The sequence below is a fragment of the Anastrepha obliqua genome, chromosome 3 (genome assembly GCF_027943255.1).
Source record: "Anastrepha obliqua isolate idAnaObli1 chromosome 3, idAnaObli1_1.0, whole genome shotgun sequence".
NCBI lineage: Eukaryota > Metazoa > Arthropoda > Insecta > Diptera > Tephritidae > Anastrepha > Anastrepha obliqua.
In genome coordinates, this window is record NC_072894.1 from 39,801,506 (window position 1) to 39,827,635 (window position 26,130).

The window sequence follows — 26,130 nt, forward strand, 5'->3', positions numbered from 1 at the left end:
CGATTACTTCTTTATCACGGCCGATAACTGCATAGCTTTAGACTCACAGCCGATAAGAAAGGAATTAAATATAACACGAATATATCGAATCATTTATTCACTGACTGCAATGATAACAATAATTTTCATTCATAATAAAAAAAAAATAGTTTAAAGAAACTAAAAAATACGCTTTTTTGCTAATCGAACTAAAAGGTAAAAAATAAAAAATAGTTTAAAAAAACTAAAAAACACGCTTTTATTGCTAATCGAACTAAAAAGTAGAAAATAAATTTTAATGACAAAGAGGCCTATAATGAAGTAATAGCAAATCGAACGATCAGTCATAGTCAACTACCTCAGAACAAAATTATAACAAAAATTAAGATACAAATAGAATAATTAACACACTTTTATTAGCTCGGGTTGTATGTATGTAACGGAATCTTTGAGCTTAATTTTCACTGGCTTCTAAAAATCTGATCGACTCGGAACACCCAACATAGATGACTAGATGGGAAACTCTTTTTCTCGTGAGAGCGCTGAAAAATGTGCATTTTTTATAGCATTTGCCAATATTGCCACACCGGTAGAAACATGAATTGGGTATTTTAGTTTCCACACCACCATTGAGGTTAGTATTTAGTGTGCGGTTGTGTAATAGTATATTACTCGTAAACACCTACATATATTATACTAAAAATAAAAAATAGTTGAAAAAAAAATCTAAAAAACACGATTTTTTGCTAATCGAACTAAAAAGTAGAATGAGTTTAATAGTGCAGCTACAAAATGGATGAACTCTGCGGAAATGGGCAGGCCACTATTTACTGAGTACCAGGACACAAAGAAATAAAAGGAAATGAGAGAGCCGATAAGCTCGCTAAGGCAGGTATTCGTCTTCCTTTCTGAAAACGGAACTAAATGAAGAACTAGCTCTGGAAACGCTGTCGATATGAGAAGACTCAACCTCGTACAAAACGGTCAAGTTATACTAAGGCAGTCATTCGGCTACACCGTCCTTTCATAGGTATTTGCATTCTTGGGAACAGGAAAAAGTCGTAGGAGGCCAAGTCTAGTGGATATGGTGGCTGAGGCATGATAACGTTGTTGTTTTTGGCTAAATACAATAATATCTCACCAGCAAAGATAAGCGAACAGGTGCATTTTCATGATGCAAAAGCCACGAACTTTTTTCCCACAATTCCGGGCGTTTTTTTCGTATTGCTACACGCAAACAGCGCATAACTTCGTGGTAATACTCCTTATGCACTACGCCATGGTAATCGAAGAAAACAGTGAGCGAAACCTTGACATTTGATCGAACTTGGCGCGCTTCTTTTGGTCTTGGCTCTTCTGGACTCTTCCATTGAGACGATTGAGCTTTGGTTTCTACGTCATAACCATATAGCCATGATTCGGCACCAGTTACGACCCTTTTAAGCAAATCTGGATCATCGTTGACGTCATCCAACAATTCCATGATTCGTCACCAGTTACGACCCTTTTAAACTAATCTGGATCATCGGTGACGTCATTCAACAATTGCTGAGCGATGCTCATGCGACGTTGTTTTTGGTCAAAATTCCGCAATTTTGGAACAACTTTCGCTGCCACACGCTTCAAGCCCAAAATTTCCGAAGAGATTGCATGGCATGAGTCAAAAATGAGTCGAAAATGAATCAACCGATTGCAGTATTGGGTTTTTGCTATAAGTCTTTGAAATTAATAATTAATCATAAATCAAATTATAAATCAGTTAATTCCTATTATTGAAATTTTGAAAGCAAATGTACATTTTCCCCAAAAATTGCTCTTTGTGTGTATTTTCGCTGTATATTCTTATATGAAATAAAAATCAAATATAAAAAAGCAAAAAAATAGCTCCCTTTAGTCCACGTGTCTATAAATGCACTGAAAGGAATAAAATAAAACAATTTTCGTAGACTCTTACAATTAGTCTTGGTTTTAACAATATTCATTACAAAGAATTTATGAGATTCAATTTAAAAACGTGCAGGTAATCAGGGTTGGGCATTTTGCACTACCGCTAATTTTTAGTGGTAGTTAAAATAAAGGTTTCATTATTACTAAATCATCAGTGTTTCAGTGTTTTAACTATCCGTTTATTATATAAATCATTTATTGCACTATGCCCAACCCTGCATGTAATAGACTTAAATTGCTATGAAAAGTATTGCATACCCAATTTTGTTCGCTTAAAATCGATCTCAAATTGGTAGTTGAGCAGTAAAAATTGTTGGTTCAAGTAGACGATATCAAACTTCAATACGCGTTATATAGTTTAGATACTCAAAGAAGGAGCTTATATCCTAGTCAATTAAATTTAACCATCGTATCCATTGGTTTGAATGTATCAAACAAAAAAAACCGTCATCTGAAACGTGCATTAACAGGCTTAACTTTAGCTCTTATATCATAGACAGGCGGTGGCGTCAATCGGCATTAACTACTTATCTCGCGAATTAAGTGCAACTAATTCGAATCAACTATATATGTATATACATATATTATATATATACAGGGTGAACCATATAAAGTGTTATCTATTCAAAACACCATAACTTTTTTGTGTGAAATTAGTTTTTATTGACTTCAAAGACAAAATTGTTCAAAAGTGATTACAATTTTAACATACACCTTTTGCCTTGACTATAGCCTTCAAACGGTCAAAAAATGAGTTGCATGCTGCACGAATATGATCTTGAGGTATTTTGGCCCATTCTCGTATAATCGATTTTTTCACCTTGCTCACCAAAATGGACCAGATGGAATAGTCCATCGGATTTGCGTCTGGCGAATTCGAAAGCCATTGTGTGGACGAAATGAAGTGTGAACCATTCTTGGTTCACGCGAGCTTTATGAGACGGTGCCGAGTCCTGTTGGAACGTTCATGGTCTACGACCGAAATGTTTGCGTGTCCACAGCTCTAAAGCAGTTTCTAAAAAATTTTCCCGCTAATAAGTCGCATTTACTTTGACACCAGACTCGATAAAAACGATTGGAGAGCGTCCATCAGCGGTCACTGCGGCTCAAACCATTACTTGCGATGGGAAATTGCTTCGAGTGGCCATAGTTAGGCTCAAATTCTTGTATTTGTATTGTGTGAGCGTTCGGTCAAGTAAATACGATCGTTTTGAACTGCTGAATTGGGAAATTTTTTTCACTGGAAAACACAATGTTAGGAAATTCGCCACGTTCGTGCAAGCGCAACAACTCCTTTGCTCTTTCGCACCGACCTTTGTTTTTTGCTGAGGAGAAAGATCGTGTGCTTTTTGGAACTTGTAAGCCTTGATCTTGAGCTAATTTTTGAATATGCGTCGAATACTGTCTTGCGATATTTTCAGTTCTTTGGCCATTTTTCTTCCACTTCGACGTGGATTCCGTTCAAGTCGAGCCTTCCCTTTCCGAACCATTTCTGGCGTTGTTGCGGTTTTTTTTGGTCCACCTCCATAGCGTTTTGCAATGCTACCAGTATCATTGTACCGTTTTATAGTGCGATACACAAACATTTTATTCAGTTTGAGGTGACTGAGCTCACGAACAATGGCTGGCTGTGATTTTTCAGCCAAATATAACGCAATCACACTATTACGTTTGAATTCCATCACCGAAAACAAAATTCAACAAAACTGAGACCCAAATGCTTCTGATGGCTTATAAACAATATATTGAACTGTCATTAGAACAATTTTGACGATGATGTCATGAGCTGTTTTACAGATACAAGCAATGTGAAGTTGGTAACACTTCATATCGTTCACCCTGTATATGGCTCATAAGGCACCACGACAATAAATTATTCAGCTCAGACTGAAAGACGGTAGGGTCCCTAGAATTTCTTATCTCAGCATAAACTTTTAAATTTTTTGCATAGAGAAGAAATTTAGCAAAAGAGAAAAACAAACAGATATAATTAATTAACAGAACAATTAACAAAGGGCGTGTACCTGGAAGTATATCAGAGGCGGATATGAGCTGTTTCGAAGAAACCGCATCGATAACTACTACACTACCCCTCTTTTTTAAATAAGGTCGAATCCAGTCAAAGGCAAGTCAAGTGAAAACCAAGGCATGCCAATATAGTTGCTAAAATGGTATTGGAGATTTTATCGAATGCTTTAGAGAAGTTTGTGTATATCGAGTCAATTTGGAATCCACTCTGAAAGCCTGCATAGCAATCTTCGTAACGCAGATCTCACGACTACAATTGGCATTATCGCTCTTATGTCCGCTTTTCTAAATTCTCAATTCATCGATAAATATTCCTCCAGCTAAGGATTTAAATATTAAAAATTATTTGCAAAGATTGCAACATAGAGCCACAAGCAATATTACAGAAAGACCATCGTAGAAAAAAATATCCTCACGAAATTTTGGCGAATGGCTGTCAAATCTTCTTCATCAAGATCTTCATGAGACACGAAGTTAGATGAGAAGAAATCAGCAAATAAGTTCGTTGCATTACTAATAGAGTAAGCAGTAACGTCTTAGAGATACCAGAAGCCCTTTTTCTTGATTTAATACATAGCCAAAAATTCTTTGGACTACTTTTTATGTTAACCTCAAAAATATTAATGCAATCTGTATACAAATACTTAGATATATGAAACACGAAACTTATTCCTGTGGTAGATAAAACAATCCAAAGAGCGGGTTTCTTTAGTTGTTGAGTTATTGTAGAAAACAACTTCTTTCTAAATTATTGAAATTTTGTGGGTTTTCTAGAGGGAAATGAGAGAATTGACGAGCTTGATAAGGCAGGTACCCGTTTGCCTAAAATGAGTACGTCGAACATATATTCCTCACTCTCAGTTTTGAAGACACAACTAGACGAGGAACTAACTCTGAAAGCACAGTCTATATGGGAAGCCTCGAATTTATGCGAAGAAGAGAGGGGGATCGGTATACTTTTCATCTTTAAAGGTTATTGTTGACAAAACTTTCAACTGTTTATTGCAAGTAAAACTCGCCAAAATATGTATTACGAACTATATTTAACACGACTCTATCAATACTGGTAACACTACGGACCCTTGTGGTCTATGTGAAAGCTATTCAGATCAGCCAGATACCCCTAACCTAACCTTGTGCAAATCCAATTTATTTGCTGTTACTTATAACCAAACAGATTGTCTTTAAGTGATCAGAAAAGCAACCCTGAGTATTAAACTCGACGGAGAAAATAGAAATGAATCTAATTATTAAGCAAATCTAGAATAACCGACGGCAAGAAATCCGTGCCTGCTCCCATTCCGTGTAATTTCATTTCGTCAGCCCGTTACCCACTGTCCACTACAATTCCGTTCAGGGGGTAAAGATGATAATATGGGAAACCCAAATACGAAGAAAATCATGTGACCCTCGAATTCGCAAACATAGCTGGTCCAAACTAGTATCGGTCTCTTGCGGCCGAATAAGCGACACCTGATGATTACAGTGAACTACAGTTTAAAGTGCAAATAAATTTTAACACGAATTTAAATATTTTTGTTTATCTATAAAAGTGTCTGTAGAAAGAAATTATCCGAACAAACATACAAACATGCATACGTACATGTTAGAATTTACATATTTAAAAACCTTGAGGAAGTACTCATTCCAAATATCGTCTGCCTACACAGATTCCATAAATCAATGAGGGCCATTTAGAATTTCCTATTACTCTTATACACGTACTTTTACATACATATGTATATATATACATACATATATCTCCATGATTTAAAGGTGATGAGCCAGAATCTCTATTTAGCATATTCGCATTTCATTAGCACAAAATTTCATCAACAATTTACGGCTTCAACAAACAGATGTATTTGCTGCCTCATTCTGCAAACATACATCCGCGTAAACAAACAAAACCGATATGTCTGTGTGTGGAAGTATGTGTACGTTTGTAATTAATTTAATATTTTTTCCAGTAGAACGTAAAAGAAGAGGTGTGTTATTTTATGGCGTACATATGTATGCATGTGTGCATGCAACAGAAAACAGCAAATACTTAACGACCAAAAATAACAACCAATCAAAAAATGTACGGGAGTACGGGTATGATTGAGCAACACACAAAAACAACGAAAGCTTTGAGAAAATACATGAGAATATTTACCATTTGCGCCATAAAGTATGAAGCAAGTGATGCTTCGTACATACATACATACATATGCATATATAAACAGGTGTACATGGAGACGATTTTTAAATATTTTATATGGTATAAAAGATTCTTCAATAGGTACATACATACAAGTTTCTAAATTACAAATGCACGCTTAATTTCTGTGAGATCTAGCAATGCCAAGCCCTCTTCAATTTTTTCATTTTTATGAGTTATCTTGACTGTGAGGGTATCGGCCCACTGCTGCTTATGGGCTTAGCTGCGACTATAGAAAATAAACAAAACTCAAGCAAAGGCTAAATCGCAGCTCACTTCCGCGAGAAAGACATTTAACCAGTTAACTGTGGCGCTGCCATTTAAAAGTGCGCACAGTTTTGTGTCGCCAGAATTGAGCTATGACGAGTATATTCGTCAATCACAGAGTAAGTTGCGCTGGTAAGATATTGAATGAAAAAGATGGGTTCATTTTATAAAATTGGGGACAAATGAACTAAAAATAAAAAAATAGTAATTTACAGAACTTCTGGACAACTTTATACTATTTACGCACTTGAAATTCTTACGTTGCACTGTGCTTATTTGATAAGAACCGCCGACACTTGGTAAGATATGCACTGACACTTACGAGTTAGCTTTCTAGTTTATAAATCCACTTTTTGACTTTTGCCTTTGCCCCTTTTAGGTTAACATCTAAAAAACGTTATCATCGCACATAAATAAATTCATTATGCGAACTGGTGAACTTTTTCAACCAGTGCATACGGGGAAGCATGCCATCATCTCAAACTGTTTATATTTTCTATTTGTTTGCTTTATTCCGGCATAGCCTCAAAATATTCTAAACATCTTGAAATTTGAGAATATGTGTTGTTTTTCTCAAAAATTGTAATTTAAATAGCCAATAATGGTCACTAATTTATACGCATGACGAGTATACTCGTCAATACACAAAATTTTGCCACTTCTCCATGACGAGTATACTCGTCAATCACAGTTAACTGGTTAAATCGTTCATAATAAAAGTATATCATCTTCAAGTGCTGCTCATCACTGACTGATAAATAAATAGCAGATTAAACAGGATTTGGCGCAGACAAAATATTATAACATAGCCAACACTATCTGAAAGCATTGAACTGAAAGGGTTTTCCAATAACAGGTGTTATCTATCGCTATCGAGAGATGATTAACGATTTTTTATGGCCGGAATTGGATGGTATTGATCTTGACAGCTTTTATTTTCAACAAGACGGCGCTACGTGCCACACAAGCAAGGAAACCATTGATCTTTTCCGGACCGTGTTATCTCTCGAAGAGGTGATCACAATTGGCCACCGTGATCTTGTGATTTAACACCTTGTGACTTTTTCTTTGGGGCCAGGTGAAAGAGAACGTCTACGCCAACAGCCCAGGGTCGATTTAAGACCTCAAAGATGGAATTCGTGAGTCTACCGAGGACATAGGGCATCCACTTTGCAATTCGGTTATGGAAATTTTCATGAAAAGGATATTACCCTGTAAGCGTGATCGTGGTGGTCATTTGCCTGATGTTATTTTCCACTATTAACGGCATACCTTCCTCTTTATAATAAAATAAACATCCGATCATTTATATTATAAAATAGCATTTTTCTTTGAATATCAAAATAACACCTCTTATTGTAAAATCCTTTATAACTCTCAAGTGGAAGCTGCGAAGCAAATAGGCTGTGTGTTAATAACTTATAGTTTAGAAAATGCGGAGAAGAACGATAATAAGGGATGGAATCTGTTACCGGCAGAATTTGAAAATACTTCACCAATGGGTGAAGTAACTGCGCCGTAAACATCAATTTTGAATGACTCGCTGGAGGACTTCTTTGAAATCTCGTGAATAACTTTAGTAATGTTGGCTTCCAATGTGTAATCGAAGCTGGTTCATCCACAAAGCATTTAAATTTTACATACACCCACAAATAAAAGTCCAAAGGGGTGCTATCACACGATCTCAGTGGCCAATCAACTGGTCCATTGTGTTACAGACTGTACGGCAAGTAGCGCCGGCGCCGTCTTATTGGAATATTGTAGAGATCACTGGCTTCAATATTTGGTATAAAAAGGTCGTTTATCATAGCCTCGTCTTTGGAGAAATATGGAGCGATGATTCCTCCAGCTCATAGGCCGCACCAAACGGTTGTTTTCTGGCTATTCATCTTTTCTGGTTGCTCTTCAGCCCAAATGCGGCAATTTTGCTTACTGATGTAGCCATAAACCCAAAAATGGGCCTCATCGCTGTTGACCGCAAGACGAACACTTTTTACAGAGCGTCGATTTTCGTACCATCTTTCTATGATACAATGTCAGTGAAAACTGAAAAAATTATGTATTTAGTTTGACAGCAGTCCCGCGTTATCTGACAAAAAAACCCTATTGGGAAAGATACCTCCATTCCGATCACCCTTTATCGACTACATACACAATTTAACCCTAACTAATTAATATTTTGTTCTAAATACTCTCTACCTATCTGCAATCTTAATTGACCAGCACTTACCCGCATCAGAAACATTTATGAAGTTTGGATTATCATTTCCACCTTCTTCACCATTTTTCCATTTATCGCGACTATCAATGAGAAACTGTTGTATCGTCACTGGCCCCTCGTAGAAATGCTTATCGCCGAAGGTAACATCTGTTGAGTTTGAGAGTGCAATGCTACCGATTTGCGCTGTGTTTGGCGTCATAGGAGGGGGTCCGAGTAGAGGCGGAGAGAGTGTACCACCATTGAGTATCGTTTCAGAAAGCGGACCGGCCGTTGGGGGCATTGCACCTGGACTTATCGTCTGACTTAGCACTTGCATACCCTTATTGATATTCGGCAAATTAGGATGATTTGGCTCGTAGGTTGTTTGTTGCCCAAGCTTCTTAACGACATAGCTACTGTTTTGACCCTCAAAGTCCGAGTCTGAGTCGACAACACTCGAGTCGATGTCATTTTCATCGATCGATATGATCGATATGGTATTGCTGCGTATGGACACTGCCGGCGAACAATTATTGAAAGACTTTCTGCTGCTTCTGCTACTTGAGGAGTGCCGGTGCCGTCGCAAATTGATTACATTTTCTATATTTATGCTATTGTTATCATTTTGATTGTTTATTGTAATATTTTTGTTTGATTTCAAATTTTCTTCACTGCGCCTTCGCATATCGTCACTGTCATTGCCGTTATTACTGTTGTTATCTTTCGCGGTATTGCCACTTGTGCCATTGATGTCTACACTGTTGTTGCATGTTCTTTTATTGTCGGTGATAATTACACCAGAATCGGTTGATGAGGCGCAACTGTCAGTCGACGAATTTGACGAAGTTATTGTTATCGAGCTTCTGGCTGCTGTAGAACTAAAATCAGTTCGGTTCGCTGTTATCGGTTTCGTGTTCAATGCTGCAGTTACATTCGTATTTGAGTTCATTTCATTATCATTCTTTAAATGCATTTTTTTCGAATAGCAACGTATGAAATAATTGAATTGATATTGTTGAAATACTCGGGCATACACTTTTGTTTTTATTATATTTATTACATATTTTCCGTAGCTTCAAGTTATTGCACTCAAGTATTATTTTATATCCGGCAACATTTTGTAATCCTTGATTAGCACACTCTGGCTCTGTAAGAAAAAGAAACAAAGTAATATGTTTAAAAATGTCCATATATACATATTTCAAATAAAAATAAATATTTCATACACGTAATTATTACGCTTCTTATTCATAATTTTTAGGATACCCAACTAACAGTGATGCCTAATATTGCTATTCTCTCTGCAATTCAGAAAGCAAAAATTAACTCTTTGTCTCTCAGCCTTCTGTCTGAGTAACCGATTTATGTAGGACAACTTTAATTTGCATTAATGGCATTTCAATCAATTTTTTTCAATACAGAGCACTCTCAGCATTCCTGCCTATCCCTTAGAGCGATAGTCCAGTTATTGCTACATAAGAATATTTCCCTTTCGAGGGTCTAAAGGGTGTTGCTAGCGTGATTTTTCCTTTCATTTGTCCAATATTAAGTGAAGTTTCTGCGGGATTTATGTTCAGGAAATTTTAAGTAAAAGAAAAACAACATGATTCCAGATCAACCTAGGTACCTACATTATAGAAAGCAGTGCCGAACAGCTATAATTATTAGAAATAATCTCTCCGAAATATTATAAAGACACCAGTCATTGACAAGTTTCGACTCTTATCTTTATCTTTATCTTTATCTCTATATATTTATTGATGTTTTTTTTTGGTTTTAATTATTATTTTTTTATTAAAATATAATAATACTATAATAATTGTGGTCTCGAAAAAACTCAAAAACTTTCATCAAAATTTCAAAATTTTTGATCAGAATTAAAAAAGTGGGTACACAGTTTTATAGCACATTAAATTTTAGTACAATAAAGTGAAAGTTTGAAGTAGCTCAAAATTTTCGTTGATTTTTGATAATTTTTTTCTTGAAGGCGTTGCGCATTTTTTTCTGTACGAGTTTAACGGATTTCGCTTAACTAAATTGGCTAATTACAATAACGACTAATCATTATTAAAATAAAAAAAAAATCCAAATATAAAATGAATTATGTTCAGAAGTACTAAACAAAATAGATTTTGAGGTATGGCGACACAGATTTCAAAACTAACAATTCTCAGAAAAACGCTGTAAAGTCGAGCAGGTATAGAAACTCGGCCTGAAGCACCATACGTTCAAATACTCATAAATTAGTCAATTTCATTCCGATCGGCTTGAAATATTGACACAATATTTTTGAGGCATTCCTTTAAAAAATGTGATTAACGCGACAATTCATGTCAATTCAAATGCCCTGTAGTAACCTAAGCTCACGTATCACAGTGCGGCCGATTCCCAAAAAGCTGGCCAAAAGTCGAAAAAAAAAGTTTCTAGATAGAGTTTTTTTTGTCTTTGGGTTGGCTACAGTAATGCCTTGAGTAGTGAAAACCGTTCATAGCAACGTCCTGTACCCTAAGTATCCTCTGTATTTTCAGTCGCAACGTGGCCTTCGTTTGAGCATCGTATTACTGTCGATGAATGGAGAAAGTTGTACACATTTGAAAAATTTTGTAATGGAGTAAATTGAACAAAACCAAATGGAATCATCTTCGGAAGGCTAGTAAAATACGAGAAATCTTTAGTACATATCAATACCTCGACACAAAATTTTTAGCTGCAGCAATACGTAGATACATTTTTTGCAATTTGTTTATAAAATTTGAGTTTTCAAACTGTATAGTAATACAACGCCGTCATATGCTGCTTTGAAACCTATTAAAGGTTACTCAAAAAAGTAATGGTTACTGAATAAAACAAGATTCAGCTGCTACCACTTGCTACCTTGGCTTTTATGCTATTTTCAAAATTTTAAGATCAAATTCGTAATCAGCGACCCCGAAAACATATAAATTAACATGCATCTTGATTATGTTCTAGAATATACGCTATTTCACGTGAGGGGGTGGCCAATAGGGGTGGAAGGGGGTGCATTTTCAAAATTTTAAGATCAAATTCGTAATCAGCGACCCCGACAACCCCCGAGTAAGAAATTTTGAATCAATTACTTAATTTTTTGAGTTTTGGCCAGCTTCTCGGGAATCGGCCGCACTGTGCGTATCCACCCTTGATAAAGTAAGAAAGATATCCATCAGATAGATATGTATGTGTATATTCCAATAATATGATTCCTCGAGACCTTCAAAATATACATGTATGTATTTGCTACATTTAAGACATCTTCGTTCCATCCAAATGTCTACTGCTTAACCATATTTTCTTATTTAGGAAAAGGAAGAAATCGCAGAAAAAGGGAACTCAGCCAGGATTTGTAAATAGTCAGATTGAACTGCTAAATGCATAGCGGCTCTATCTGGTTGTTGGCAATAAAAATACTTGAGAAGGGTTATCTAAAATCAATAAGATAAACCAGAATATATTAACAAGGTACACAGGCTGATCACTCGTAGAGGTGCAGGGGCAGGTGTCTGCGGACCGAGAAAAAGATACTCAGAAGCGCTAGGCACGAATAGAAGTATTTTTAAAGCGGAAGTCTACGGAATAGAAAGTTGCGCTCTTTTTAACCTTGAATGCAACTATAACAACAGAACCATAGCTATCCTTACTTATAGCAAGGCAGCAATCAAGGCTTTCAAGTCTTTCCAGGCTACACCAAAACTGGTGCTGGAATGTCTTGAGAAGCTAAATAACCTAAATATCTTAGGCCAGAACAACCAAGTACGTATTCTATGGGTTCCAGGGTACATATGAATTACTGGGAACAAAATGGCAGATAAATAAGCCAGCAATGGGGCGGCCTTCCGACTTATTGGCCCAGGACCATTTTGTGGCTTATGAAAGGGTAACTTCTCCTCTCTAATTCAGTTTATCGAGGATCCGAGAGTATCGAAATCAAAATCAATGATAGGCAGCTTCAACCTAAACCGATTTTAAGATTATATGGAATTAATTAAAAGTAATTTCAGATTCATCATAAGAATTCTAACAAAGAATTGTAGATTGGATTATCATCTTATTAACCTTGGAGTATACTCCAAAGGAACTTACAAGTTCTTTATGGGGAAAATAAATCCGCCAACCATGTGCTGGCATCGTGCCCAGCACTGATGCATAAGCAGCCAGAGGAGGAAACAAACAATACTAAACGAGAGAAAACAAGAAACGACATACCAAAACCGCTAAACACAATATAAAACGAAATGGATGACCACATGAAAAGGCAAGTGGAAGCTAAGTGGACTAACTTGACCATATGAACAGCAAAAGTCATGTGCAGAACTAACGACAAAAAACTGACTCCATTCGTACTTACGCTCTCGCGAAAGGAATGCAGAACTATCATAGGTATGCTAACAGGCCACAATCTATTGGCTGCATATGCGTACAAGATAGGGATTGCTAACACGGACAAATGCAGAAAATGCAGAGAGGATGTTGAGGAGACTTTAGAACACCTTCTGTGCGCTTGTCCGGCATTATTAAAAACGCGACTAAAATGCCTGGGAGCCCCACTGTTTGAGGGTCTGGAAGACGTCTCAAAAGCGGAGCTCCCAGCCCTACTTAGATTCGCCAAAAGCGCTGACATCCTACATGATGTCTACTTCAAGTATTCATAGAGGTCGGTCTCCATCTGGTATCGCTAGGGACCAAAAGGTCTATGCGCGGCTTATTGCCAACCAGGCTAACCTAACCTAACCTAAACGAGAGAAAAGTTCAGAGAAATACTTTAAACCCATGAAGGCACGTAATAAATTTTTTAGTTCAGTTAATAATAACAATTTGGTTGTTAATGCATAATAAGCTGAGACAATATTTTGGAGTATCGGGGTTACTACCCGTGTGCAACAAATTTTGTAAGCTCATTCTACTTTAGAAAATGCAAAACGAACATCTAAACCTAAGTTAACCACACGACACAAAACAAACAGGTATGTTTGAAAAGTACAAATTTTGGGAAGATTAATGGGAAAAAGTATTTTTTTCCGATGGAAAAGAATTCAATCCGGATGGATCAGATGGTTCCCAAATGTAGTGGCATGTTAACGGTCGAAAAAGAAGGAGCGAATGACTCGTAATTGAGGAGAGGGTCATAGTTTGGGCAACTATTAGTGTTAAAGGCAAAATGCCTCTATGTTTCTAGTGTCAAGTATTAGAACTTCTAAACGAAATACTTATTACTTTTTTAATGAAAAATTCGATGGGGAGTGAATTTTCGAACATGACAATGCAGCCGTTCATGCTTCCAAAACAACAAAAGAGTTTTTGGCAGCGAAAAAATATCAATTTCAGAATGGCCTTCCTGCAGCCTTATACTTTTTTCGCTCTGTAGATCTTTTTCTTAATACAATAATACATTTATATTTGATGAAATAAGTGCTTATTTCTGGATATTTTTAAAGTATTTATCATTAAAAGTTTAAATATTGAAAACATAAATTGTAAGCCCTAAGCTGATAATACAAATATATGAATTTTAGTTGGTCTCATAATTTTTTCGTGTGGTTTATAACATGGGCTGTGTTAGGGCTGCAGGACATATCTTATGTCTTAAGTAACTTATGTATTAAACAACATTTTAACCACGACTGTTTTTCCTCACTGTTCGAAGCCGGCTAGTATAATTTCAATTAGGAAATCGAATGCGGACTTTAGACCTATCGTAATACCACCTTTTTTGTCCAAGGTGTTTGAGCACATAATGTATGCTCAGATAAATCCTGTTCTGAGTCGAAATTTGCTGCTTAATCGGTACCAATCTGATTTTAAATCCAACCGAACCTGTATAATGGCGGTAATTAGTGTATCGGATGATATCAGACTCAACATTGACAATGATCGCGTAATTTTATTAACACTAATGGATCATTCTAAAGCTTTCGGGACTGCCAATCACGAACTTCTAGCTTTGAAACTTAACAGCTTCTCACTGACAGCATTACATTTAATAAAATCATACCTCAGTGACCGCTCACAAGCTGTTTGTGCCGGTGACAATATGTCTAACTATTTACCCGTAACTAAAGGTTTTCCCTAAGGCTCGATTCTACAAAGTGTGTTAAAATATTGTGACATTTAAACTTGACAACTGCAATGCAGTGAATCTGAACAATTCTGTTATAAAATTTGTTGACACTGCCCGAAATCTAGGAATAATTTTCAATAGAACTCTATCGTGGGATAGCCGCATTTGCAGTGCAACAGGCGAGGTCTATGGTATGCCGAATGCTGCTATATAAGGTGATTAACTCTAGTGAGCCGATCGAATTCAGTTCGCTAGATCGTCCCGATCATTTAACCTGTTTAGTAAGAAATACACTTCTCTTGTATGTGCATGTCAGTTCTTCGTTTTTGCTGTTAGTATTTGAACTCACACGTTATTTTGCCCAATAAATTGCTATTATACACGTACATATATCGGTTTTCTAATGCTTCCCTGTTCTTCTCCTCCTACATCTACTTTTTACAGCCTACTATTTCCAAAAAACATTTTTTTGTTAGCAATTCTTGATTTTTTCCAGAAAATATAAACCCCCACACTTTGGACTTCCCAAACTAAACAACCACGTTCTTCCGCTTCCATCGGAAGTTCAGTTTTTGGGAGTGATACCTGACTCCAAACTCCATTGGAAGCTATGCATTGAAAATCGGCTAAAGAAGGCCAGTATTATCTTCTATTCTTGCAAATCCATATTCGTGGTATTTTATAGAATGCGTATAAACACCCTGTGCTTTTGATGCCCGATTTATCAAAGCATTAAAACATTTCTATAAATACTCGTAACTCAACCACTTCGCCAGTTAGAGGCGCCATTTACAGTAAACATCTTTATTTTTCGTAATTTTACACCGGACCACAAATACGATTTTTGGAGCATCTCGATCAGAATGCCACCTAGAGAATCCATTTTTCCTGAAAATACTCGTAATATGATCTTCTGAGACAAAATACGATTTTTCGCAATATTTCGACAACAGCGAAACCCAACGTAGTAATTTTTTCCGTTTATGCAATTAATAAATATTTGGATATGCTGAATGCGAACCTAACCTCATAAGATTTCGGTCGCAATACCATCTAGCACATACATTTTCTCAAAGAGTTCATTGTATACGGACCATACGATTTTCGATTCTAGAGCTAAGAAATATCCGGGTGTCCCCATAAAAACGAAAAAAAAGTTTAGGAGGAGAATTACGAGCACGTGCCCAATGGAATTTTTTTTACATAAATATTTTAAAAATAATATAAATAGAAATTTTAAATAAATTGTCTATGGTCAGTTCTGATCAATAAATCTGAATATTTGTTACATGTTTTCTCTCACTAGGAGACTTAAGTTGAAAGTAGAGTGCAATTTTTTCTCTAGTTCTGGAGAGACACCCCGATATGCATACTATATACATACTATATACATACATATGTATGTGTGCATACACATACGAAATGAATAAAAGTTAACAACCTGAATGTAAAAAAAAATTAATTATCCGCAACCGGTTGTAAACAAGAAAGCAAAAACAAACTACAAAGACAAAAACAACTACATATGTACTTATTCCTTTCATTGTTGTTTTTCTGTTTAACCCTGCTTATTTACGCCATTATAGTGCACAGTTGACGGCTATTTGGAACGTGCAGCCTTGTCGTTTCGAATGCGCTCGGCTCAGCCTACATTTCCATACCCGAGTACTCGGGCAGTCGTGCATTTGTGTATATGTGTGTTTGTGAGCGTTTGTTCCAAGAGAATTTGCACGGGTGTTTCTACAAACACATTTCTGAGAATTGATAACAAAAACAAAAAAAAATGTTTTTTTAATTCATCTGCTGCCTTTATAAGAGACAAAGGTACACATTTTTTACTCAGCGAAAAAGTGTTAACTTAACATGCAGCGATATGTTATTTAGCTGTAACGGATCCCTTAAGTGTGTATGCAAACAGGTTGCCGAAACTATGTGAATATATGCGATATATAATGTGTAGTAATTGGGATAGTAATACTGCGTCCACTGTAGCTAAATGGTAGGTGCGTAACTACCAGTCGGTAGTAATCGTATTCGAAACCACGGGCATGAAACACCAAATGATAAAAAGGTGTTTTCTAATAAACGTCGCTTTCAGCAGGCAAGGGCAATCCTTTACTTTTTTTACTTTTACTTTTTACGTTTTTTTTAAAAGGTTGAGATTTTGCATGCCTCCCATATCTTCCGCGTTGAAAAGCTTTTAAAAAATTATTTCCAATAAGCTTGTAGCGCGTGAAATATGTAAAAAACTCTGAAGTATTATTATATAATTAATACTTTTCTCGAAAGTTGGAAATATGATTACAAAAAAAGAAAACGCCTAATATTTAGAGAAATTTGACTTTTTATACTTCGGTTAGTCAGGACGATTTTTTTCTTAGTATGTTAGATATGCATTTTCCCTTGCAAAATTCAAACAAAACTTGAAAAATTAATTTCCGTTCAGTTATAAAAATTAAAAAATAAATAATGATTTTTCTAAATTAAATTTTTACTCGGTGCTTTAATATATACGACTCTTTTCGCCTATATTCATTCAGCACTCGACACTTTGTTCCAATAGCAGAAACAAGTAAGAGTATGAACACCAAATTGATGTCAAATGTGCCCATTTCCACAGGGAAACATTTGGAAGGGAAACATCTTGTTCGTGGGAGAAGGATGGCAACACGCTTTGCGCTTCTTTCGTATTGCCAAACTTAAAGTTGACTGCAAAATAACAGTTTGACAGTTGCTTCATTCGTGTTCCTCTTTTGTGGGATAAAGTTCCAAGTTTGGAAGAAATCAATCAAAACGCTGCTTGGTAACTTCAGGATGATTTTTGCTAGTAAAGTAGGCTTAATTAAAGACTTATAGACTCAATTCTAATTTGTTTTTTCCATTTCTATATATATTGTATCTGTGAGCCATAAAGCTTTTGCTTTTTGAACCACCTATTTTTTTGAGAATGGTAACACAAATGACATGTCAAATGTGTTCATAATTTACTTAAAGGTTTAGTACGGGATCCGGCTGCAGATTTGGTGTAGTCATCGAGTACATGCTGAAATCCACATTTTTACCCACATTTATGATTAGGAGAATAAAAATTCATCAAGTTGCCAGTAGAAATTTGGCCGCAAGTATTTTTAATTAATTTATTGTTAATTGATTTTGCGGGAAAAATTTCACTAACCAAGTTTTGAGATAAAATATCGTTCGGTTTACTGCAATAGGTGTAAAGACTTAAAAAAACCGTAGTTGCCATTGCGCGCTTGGCCGCACCTCTCCGCAGCCAGGTATAAACAGGTATGATTTCGATATATTTATACATCCATAACGTATATTGATCTGTTATAGATCAAAATATAGCTAATTTTTTTCTCATTATTATGATATATGGCAACCTAATTAAATCTGGCCGCAAGTTAGGGTTGCCAGCAGTTAAATATGGGAAAAATTGAAGGTTGAGTGAGAGGAAGCTAACGCGTAACATCACTAGTCTAACAAGGATAGCGACATTTTAAGGCTATTGCGCATTCGTCAGATGCTGGTGTTCTCAATCACCAGTTCAAACAATAGCAAGATCGACCAAAGAAATAAGTACTCCAAAAGAATAATCATTCTTTCAAAACTACAAATTTTATAAATACAACAAAAAATTAATATTGATCAAAAGCCAAGGTTACTATGTAAAAAAAAAATTAGAAAAGAGGTTGACCCACACACACATCCACACATCCACATTTTTAATTTTTTTTAACGGGAAGTTAAAAATTCTATTGTGCAAGTACTGTATGAAATAATTTTTGATTTTATTCAAGAAATCAATTATTTGGTACATATAGATTAAACATTCTAGTATATGGAAAATTAAAAAAATATATCTTGTAATTCCGTGACTTATTTTTAAAAATCTGAATCATCGGAGCTTTCATTTATACTATCATCGCTGCTATCACTTTCATCGCTGCAAATATCAGAATTGCCGTCATTATTGGAGGATTTGTTTGCAGAATCACACAGCACACTCTCCACTTGCGTTGGAGTTGAGTCTCCCAAGAACCATGTAGGTTTTAAGAAACCATTTGATACCAGCCAACCATTATTTTCCGCGCTGAACTTGATACAATGTGGCTCAGTAGCATTTAGCCACATCGAATTAACAAAGATCGTCCGCAATAATTTTTGTTTCAAGGATTTCCAGCATGGTGGAATATGAGTTGAGTCGAAACCTTTAATTCTTTTCATAAATTTTTCATTGTTTTGTTTTGAAGCGTACATTTTGTTAAATAATAAAAATCTTGCGGCATTCACACTTTGGCACTTTGGAAGTCCATACATAAGGCACGTAAACTCTTGAACTGTATCAATTTTTGCTTCTTCAAAGATGTCATTAGGATTCGTCAAAGACGCGAAAACTTCTTGAATATGTGGTTGCTTCATAAATATTTTAAAGGGCCGAATTTTCCCTTTGTTAAAGAATGCAGCCGTATAGTCGCAACCCGTATACGCGTGAAAAGCAGGAAGAGCAAGACATAAAGTAGCGCCTAATTTTATTGATAAGTCCGTACAATTTATGTAAACTTCGTCCTTATTATTACTTTTTTTTTGATGTGCTATTTGCCAGCCAAATTTGCAAATTTGAAAATTTATGCATATTATCTAATAGAATTATTAAAACGTCAGTGTCTGCTGCTTTCACCAAAATTTTTGAATTTTCAGGTAATTTGCTCATGTGGAATACAATTCTTGTATCAGCTTCTTCGTGTTGACATGCTAATTCCGTTTCTTCAGTTTGCATTACGCGATTTGCAGCAGAACAATATGAGAAACATTGCTCGCCAACAGTAATAAAATTTTTTTTATTTCCTAATACTGTTGCAAAAGTATCATCGATCCAATGATTTGCTAAGAATTTTACCAATGCTTCTTTGAAACGGAAATTCTTCAGGCTTTTTAAAAAATCATTGGGTCTTGTTTGCAAAGGGCCATTAATTGTGTATGGAATATCAACTCCTTCTCGATTCTGTCGCTCGCAATCTTTAATAGAAGGCGTCAAATATCTATCAAATATAATATGTACTTCCGCAGCATTTCTAGAGCAAAGTTTGATCAATATTGATTCTGCTACTTTTCCAAATGTTTGTGGCAAAGTAGCACCAATTTGATATAAATAATAGAAACCATCGATGATTTCTACGTCGACTTGTCCGGGATTACCTGGTGCAATCTTTGCCGTCACTTGTTTACCTAAAGTTGACTTGTCCGTCTTCATCATGTTGCCTGAGCAATGAAATAATGCAGGAGGTACAGATTAATTTATTTGATAGTTTTAGACACACAAAGGGAATAAACAGGAAATATATCAGACGTTATATATTACGAACTCCAAAACAACGTGGTTTGTAGGTTAGGATAAAAATGTCGCAGGCTGCTTAGTTGAGAACACCAACATCTGACGAATGCGCAATAGACTTAAAATGTCGCTATCCTTGTTAGACTAGTGATGTTACGCGCTAGCTTCCTCTCACTCAACCTTCAATTTTTCCCATATTTAACTGCTGGCAACCCTAACTTGCGGCCAGATTTAATTAGGTTGCCATATATCATAATAATGAGAAAAAAATTAGCTATATTTTGATCTATAACAGATCAATATACGTTATGGATGTATAAATATATCGAAATCATACCTGTTTATACCTGGCTGCGGAGAGGTGCGGCCAAGCGCGCAATGGCAACTACGGGTTTTTTAAGTCTTTACACCTATTGCAGTAAACCGAACGATATTTTATCTCAAAACTTGGTTAGTGAAATTTTTCCCGCAAAATCAATTAACAATAAATTAATTAAAAATACTTGCGGCCAAATTTCTACTGGCAACTTGGTGAATTTTTATTCTCCTAATCATAAATGTGGGTAAAAATGTGGATTTCAGCATGTACTCGATGACTACACCAAATCTGCAGCCGGATCTTAGACTATGACATTTACGAAATGGGACGCTATACACTTGAACAAAATTGGGAAATATTGAACACCTATTTCCAAAGTGGTGAGTCTTCTTCTTCTTTTCTGATTTTCACATCGGTGGCTACGTCAATAAGCAAAATTGTCGGATTTGGGACTCAGAAAATCCACACGTTACTGTAGAGAAGCAAATGCATCCACAACGAGTCACTGTTTGGTTCGGTTTTTGGTCCGACGGCATCATTGGGCCATTTTTTTCGAAAATAAACGAGGAGCCGCGGTTACAGTAAATGGCGAGCGTTACCGTGACATGCTCAACGAGTTGTTTCCAAAAATTGAAGAGGATGACATGGACGACATTTGGAATCAACAGGACGGTGCAACTTGTCACACTGCCAAAGTTACACTCGAACTTTTGGCTACCGTTTTTGAATTCCGATATCAATTGGCCGCCTCGGAGCAGTGATTTAAACCCGTTGGGCTATTTTTTGTGGAGAGCCGTTAAGAACAAATGCTATGCGAACCATCTAGAGACGATTGATGCTTTAAAACACGAAATCGAAGTTGCCATTCATGAAATTGGAGCCCAAACAATCGAAAATGTGCTTAAAAATTGGGTTAATCGAATGGCCTACTGTAAAGCCAGTCGTGGCAGTCATTTGAACGATATTATTTTTCATTCATAAATGACAATGTTCAATCTTCAAAATAAAAAAAAAGGTTTGAAAATATATTGATTAGTTTTTTTTTTATAGTCGATTAAAAAAGCAAATTTTACAGTTTCAAGCCGACTCCGAACAGCAGATATTTTTATGAGGAGCTTGTTCATGGCAGAAATACAATCGGAGATTTGCCATTGGCTGCCGAGGGGTGACCGCTATTAGAAAAATGTTTTCCTTAATTTCCATTTCTAGATACTCAAGTTAATTTTAATTTTTTTCATTCACACCATCTTTACGTCGACTTCAAAACTGCATTCGACAGCACGAATGTCTGATTTTGGTATCCCCGCAAAAATAATACGACTATGCAAGATTACGTTGCTTAATACCAGCGGCGCCGTCAGAATTGGGAAGGACCTTTCCGAGCCGTTTGATACCAAACGAGGTTTCAGATAGGGTGACTGGCGTACGTCGATGATATTGACATCATCGGATTTAACAAACGCGCTGTTATAATAATGGCAGCCTTTAAATCCAAAGAAGAATCTCTTGCCAACAAGTGCTACTTAAGGCTGGCAACTGAGTAGTAAATTCTTCTCTCGTTGAACAAAACTAACACCCTACAAGGCTCTCATCATGCCCGTCCTGACGTATGGCGCAGAAGCGTGGACGATGACAATATCCGATGAAGTCTTCCTTGCAGTGTTGGAGAGAAAGATTCTGCGAAAGATTTTTGAATCTTTGCACGTTGGCAACGGCGAACATCGCAGGCGATGGAATGATGAGCTGTATGAGCTTTACGATGACATAGACATAGCGCAGCGAATAAAGATCCTGCGGCTACACTCACTGGGTCATGTCGTCCGAATGGATAAAAAACCTCCAGCTCTGAAAGCATGCGATGCGATACCAACTGGTGGTAGCAGTAGAATGGATTTAATTGTGACTGAGTGCTGTACTTGCTAGTCTGTCCCGACAAAAAAGAAAAAAAGCTTGTGGTAGCAGAGGACGAGGAAGGGCTCCCCTGCGTTGGAAAGATCAGGTGGAGAAGAATTCAGCTTTATTTGGTGTGTCCAACTGGCGCAGATTAGCATGAGAAAGAAACGACAGGCGCGCGTTAAGCTCGGCCAAAATCGCGTAAGCGGTTATCGCGCCTATTAAGAAGAAGAAGAAGTTTGCCTTCTTCATTAAAATATTTAGGAAACTGTTGGCGAACGTTCTCTTCTTTGCAGAACCAGAAGATGCTAAAGAAATAAATGTCAAAGGGAAGGAATGTTGCCGAACACAATTTTGTTCATGTGACCGCGCCACTCACTCGGCTACGGCGCCACAGTTATGTTTCTTCTGAATTTATCTCATCGAAATTAAGAACTTTATATTTATTTTTCAAGCTCAAACAATGTCAAAAGATCTAAATGTTTTCGACATCACAGATTCGTTTTTTAAAACAAAGAAACCAATTTAGATATACAATAATTGGCGCGTACACACGTTTTGGGTGTTTGGCCGAGCTCCTCCTTCTATTTGCGACGTACGTCTTGATGTTGTTCCTCAAAGGAGGAACCTACAGTTTAAAACCGACTCCGAACTGCAGATATTTTTTATGATGAGCTTTTTCATGGCAGAAATACACTCGGAGGTTTGCCATTGCTTGCCTAGGGGCGACCGCTATTAGAAAAAACAACAATTTGATTTCACCTAAATAAGCAGCATTCAATATTATTACGATTAGTATTCTCTAGCTGTTGAAATTAAGGTGACGAGCGTATAAAGCCTCTCTTGTTGGAGCGCATCCGCGAGGTTACACAGCAGTCTGAAGTGTTACTTTTCATGAATTTTGAGCTTCGCTTCCTTGATCCGTCAGATGTCTGCTCATGTCGAAGTTTTGAGGCGCGTTGAGTTTCATCGAAATGATCATCGTGTTTTTTTTTGTTTTTTTGTTGGGATCGCTTATACTTTTATGTATGTATGTACTTATGGAACTATGAATCCCTTGCCAAAGGCACGTTTATGGATTTTATAAGTAGTTGTACGAAAAATCGCTGTTTGAAAATGTGGATGATTCTCAAAATCCATTCGAATCACGAACCTGCAGACACTTTCATACAGAATTTGATTGAAAAGTAATGAGCCTTCCCGCGCGGAGCGTCTGCCAAGCGATCAACCAAATCGGCTGGTAGGGGAAAATGGTCGTTGGACCTTCCCCTTCCACTAGAAACAGGTCCCAGTTCGCTAGCAACAGCGGTGCATTTAAAAGTGCGTTAGGATTTTGCAGTGGCGAAAATGCAGCGATCGTTGAAGCAACGTTACTCGATCAAATTTTGCGTAAAGCTAAACAGTTTGTACCTCCAGGAAGCACTGTAAACGCGGCATTTTACAAAGAAGTGCTCCTTCGGCTGAAAAACCGCGTCGCCCGGATTCGGCCCGACCTCGTCAACAATTGGACCCTTCATCACGACAATGCGCTGGCGCACACCGCCTTCCTCTGCACCTCTGCATTGGCCAAGATGGGGGTTCCGTTGCTTCTCCACCCTCCCTACAGCCCAGACCTGTCTCCTCCGGACTTCTTCTTGTTCCCGCGTCTGAAAAGAAAGCTGAAGGGGAGGCGTTTCGACTCCATCGAGGCGATCCAAAAAACTGTGACAGCCGAATTGAACGCGATTCCGGCGGATGAGTTTAAAAAATGTTTCCTGCAGTGGAAGGACCGCTATCAGCGGTGTATTGACGCTCAAGGGTCCTATTTTGAAGAATATTAGTTGTATAAGCCAAAAGGTTTGATAAAACTGCTTAAAAAAATAAAGCTCATTAGTTTTCAATCAAACCCTGTATGTATTTATGCATACATACATACATATGTATACTTATTCTGTGCGCATGTGGAAAGCTCTCCAGTGGAGTATCACTCCACTTATCTTATATCTTACTTTTTTAATTGTAATTGTAAAGTACAGTAAACATTCATAGTCCAATTTAAAAACTATAAAACATGTTTTAATTTGAACGATTTTGGTTACGTTGGTGTATAAATATCATATTAACTAGAATTTTTGCTTATCATAGTTCATACAAATACACATGCACATACATGCACGTATGTGTGCATACTTACATTGCATCGATGCTTCGTGCGCCGCCTTTATTCTTCTCCACTATTTAAATCTTTGCAAATAAAGAAAAATTGTTTTATATTATCCCAAAGCAACTGGTTTTATTTCACGTTGCACAACGTTCTTTGTGAAATCTCATTTTCCGCTGTTTTCTGAACTTCACTCACTCACAAGTAACTAGTGTATTAGCCACATACAATACATACATATATTCATATATTCTCTTGCTTTTCAACGAGTTAACACTTTATTTAATTTTTCATACGGATTTTTGAAATTTTATTTTTATTTATTTGCATTTATTTTTAAATATTTTCTTCACACACTTTCCGTGACTTCAGCGAGTCGCTGCTCATAGAAAAGCTCTGTTTTAAACTTATTAAATATCAATAAAAGCTCGTTGTAAAATTTCCATTTTTCCGTTTAACTAAGATATATTTAGTAAATATGGATTTGTATAATTACACATACATATTCATGGCAATTACTGAACTTTTTTTTATATTTGTATATTAATTATTTTATTTTTTTTTATTCACCAAGCACGCACAACTAGTTTGAACAAAAAGTTATAAGTGGCGGCGTATCACAACTACAAGGTAGTAAAGTTTTATTTTTATTATTTCCTCAAAATCCCTACGTACGTAGCAAGTTCACGTAAGTAACTTTTCTCCGTGCACGTAACTGTAAACAGTTTGCTCAAGCGTTTGCGATCAACTGAGTGTAGCTACAACAGCGACGTTACCGATACCAAAATCGAGCCGGAGTACTCGTAGCTGTTGAAGCTGTGAGTTCTCTGTCACGCTGCTCCACATATGCGTACGAATGTTAGCACTGCGATCACCAATTCGAGGTTTCTCTCCTCCGTAGTCGCCCGATAATTAGATTAAGCGAAGTGCAAAAGAGAATAGAATAATCAATAAAAATATTGAAAACATTTTTTTAAATATACTCGTACATACATATGTATATGATATTCCCCAGCATAGAGGTATTAAAGCAGCAAGAGAGAAGTGCCTCTTGCCAATTTTAATTATTACAATACATATATGTATGTGTTCTTATATATTTGGACATGGCTCTACCAGAAAAGGTTACCTTTCTTCTAAGTGCGTAATCAATTCCATTTATTTTTAGTCACAATAATAAGGCAATGCATTGACCTCCCTGATCGCTAGACCTGCCAGGACTTGAATTTCTTACTGTGAACTTATTGCAAAAAGGAAGTTTACAAAAGAAAAACGTCATATTGGAATACTGTAAAACCGTCTTTAAACTCTTCTTCTTCTTCAACTGGGGACAGTTTTGTGAGAGATGACGCACATACGCCACTTAACGTAGAAGTCATTTAAATTTCATTATATTTGTGTAAAAAACCATTAAATAAATTTAATTTATTTGAATTATTTTTCAAATGAAACTAAACACATATGTAAACAATTATGTGTGTATAAATGACAAAAAAAGTAATTTGAGTCTCCATACATACATACATATTATTATATAAAATGTGATCAATTAGAGGAATCGGATTTTAATTGAAATAAAACAACGAAAATTAAAATTGATTGGGCAATCTTTATTATTTTTGTGTAGTACCATTCTTGACATTTATTTTTTAAAGATAGTCTCTTTGAAACTGACTAATTGTGAATAACTTGCGCCGTGCTGAAGGACTTCCGTCGGTATCTCTTGAATAACTTTAGTTTATG

At 36.4% G+C, this 26,130-nt stretch overlaps 1 protein-coding gene across 1 annotated transcript in view; it reads right to left on the reverse strand.

Annotated features, from left to right (window-relative positions):
- Positions 1-24,845, reverse strand: part of LOC129243050 (peptidoglycan-recognition protein LC-like) — a 32,381-nt gene extending 7,536 nt beyond the window's left edge. The window contains exons 1-2 of the mRNA XM_054880125.1: positions 24,421-24,845; positions 8,655-9,771 (exon numbers count right to left, since the gene is read on the reverse strand). Of these exons, the coding sequence (XP_054736100.1) occupies positions 8,655-9,597 (943 nt within the window). The 5' untranslated portion in view covers positions 9,598-9,771; positions 24,421-24,845. The remainder of the gene's footprint in view (positions 1-8,654; positions 9,772-24,420) is intronic.
- Positions 24,846-26,130: the final 1,285 nt, after the last annotated feature.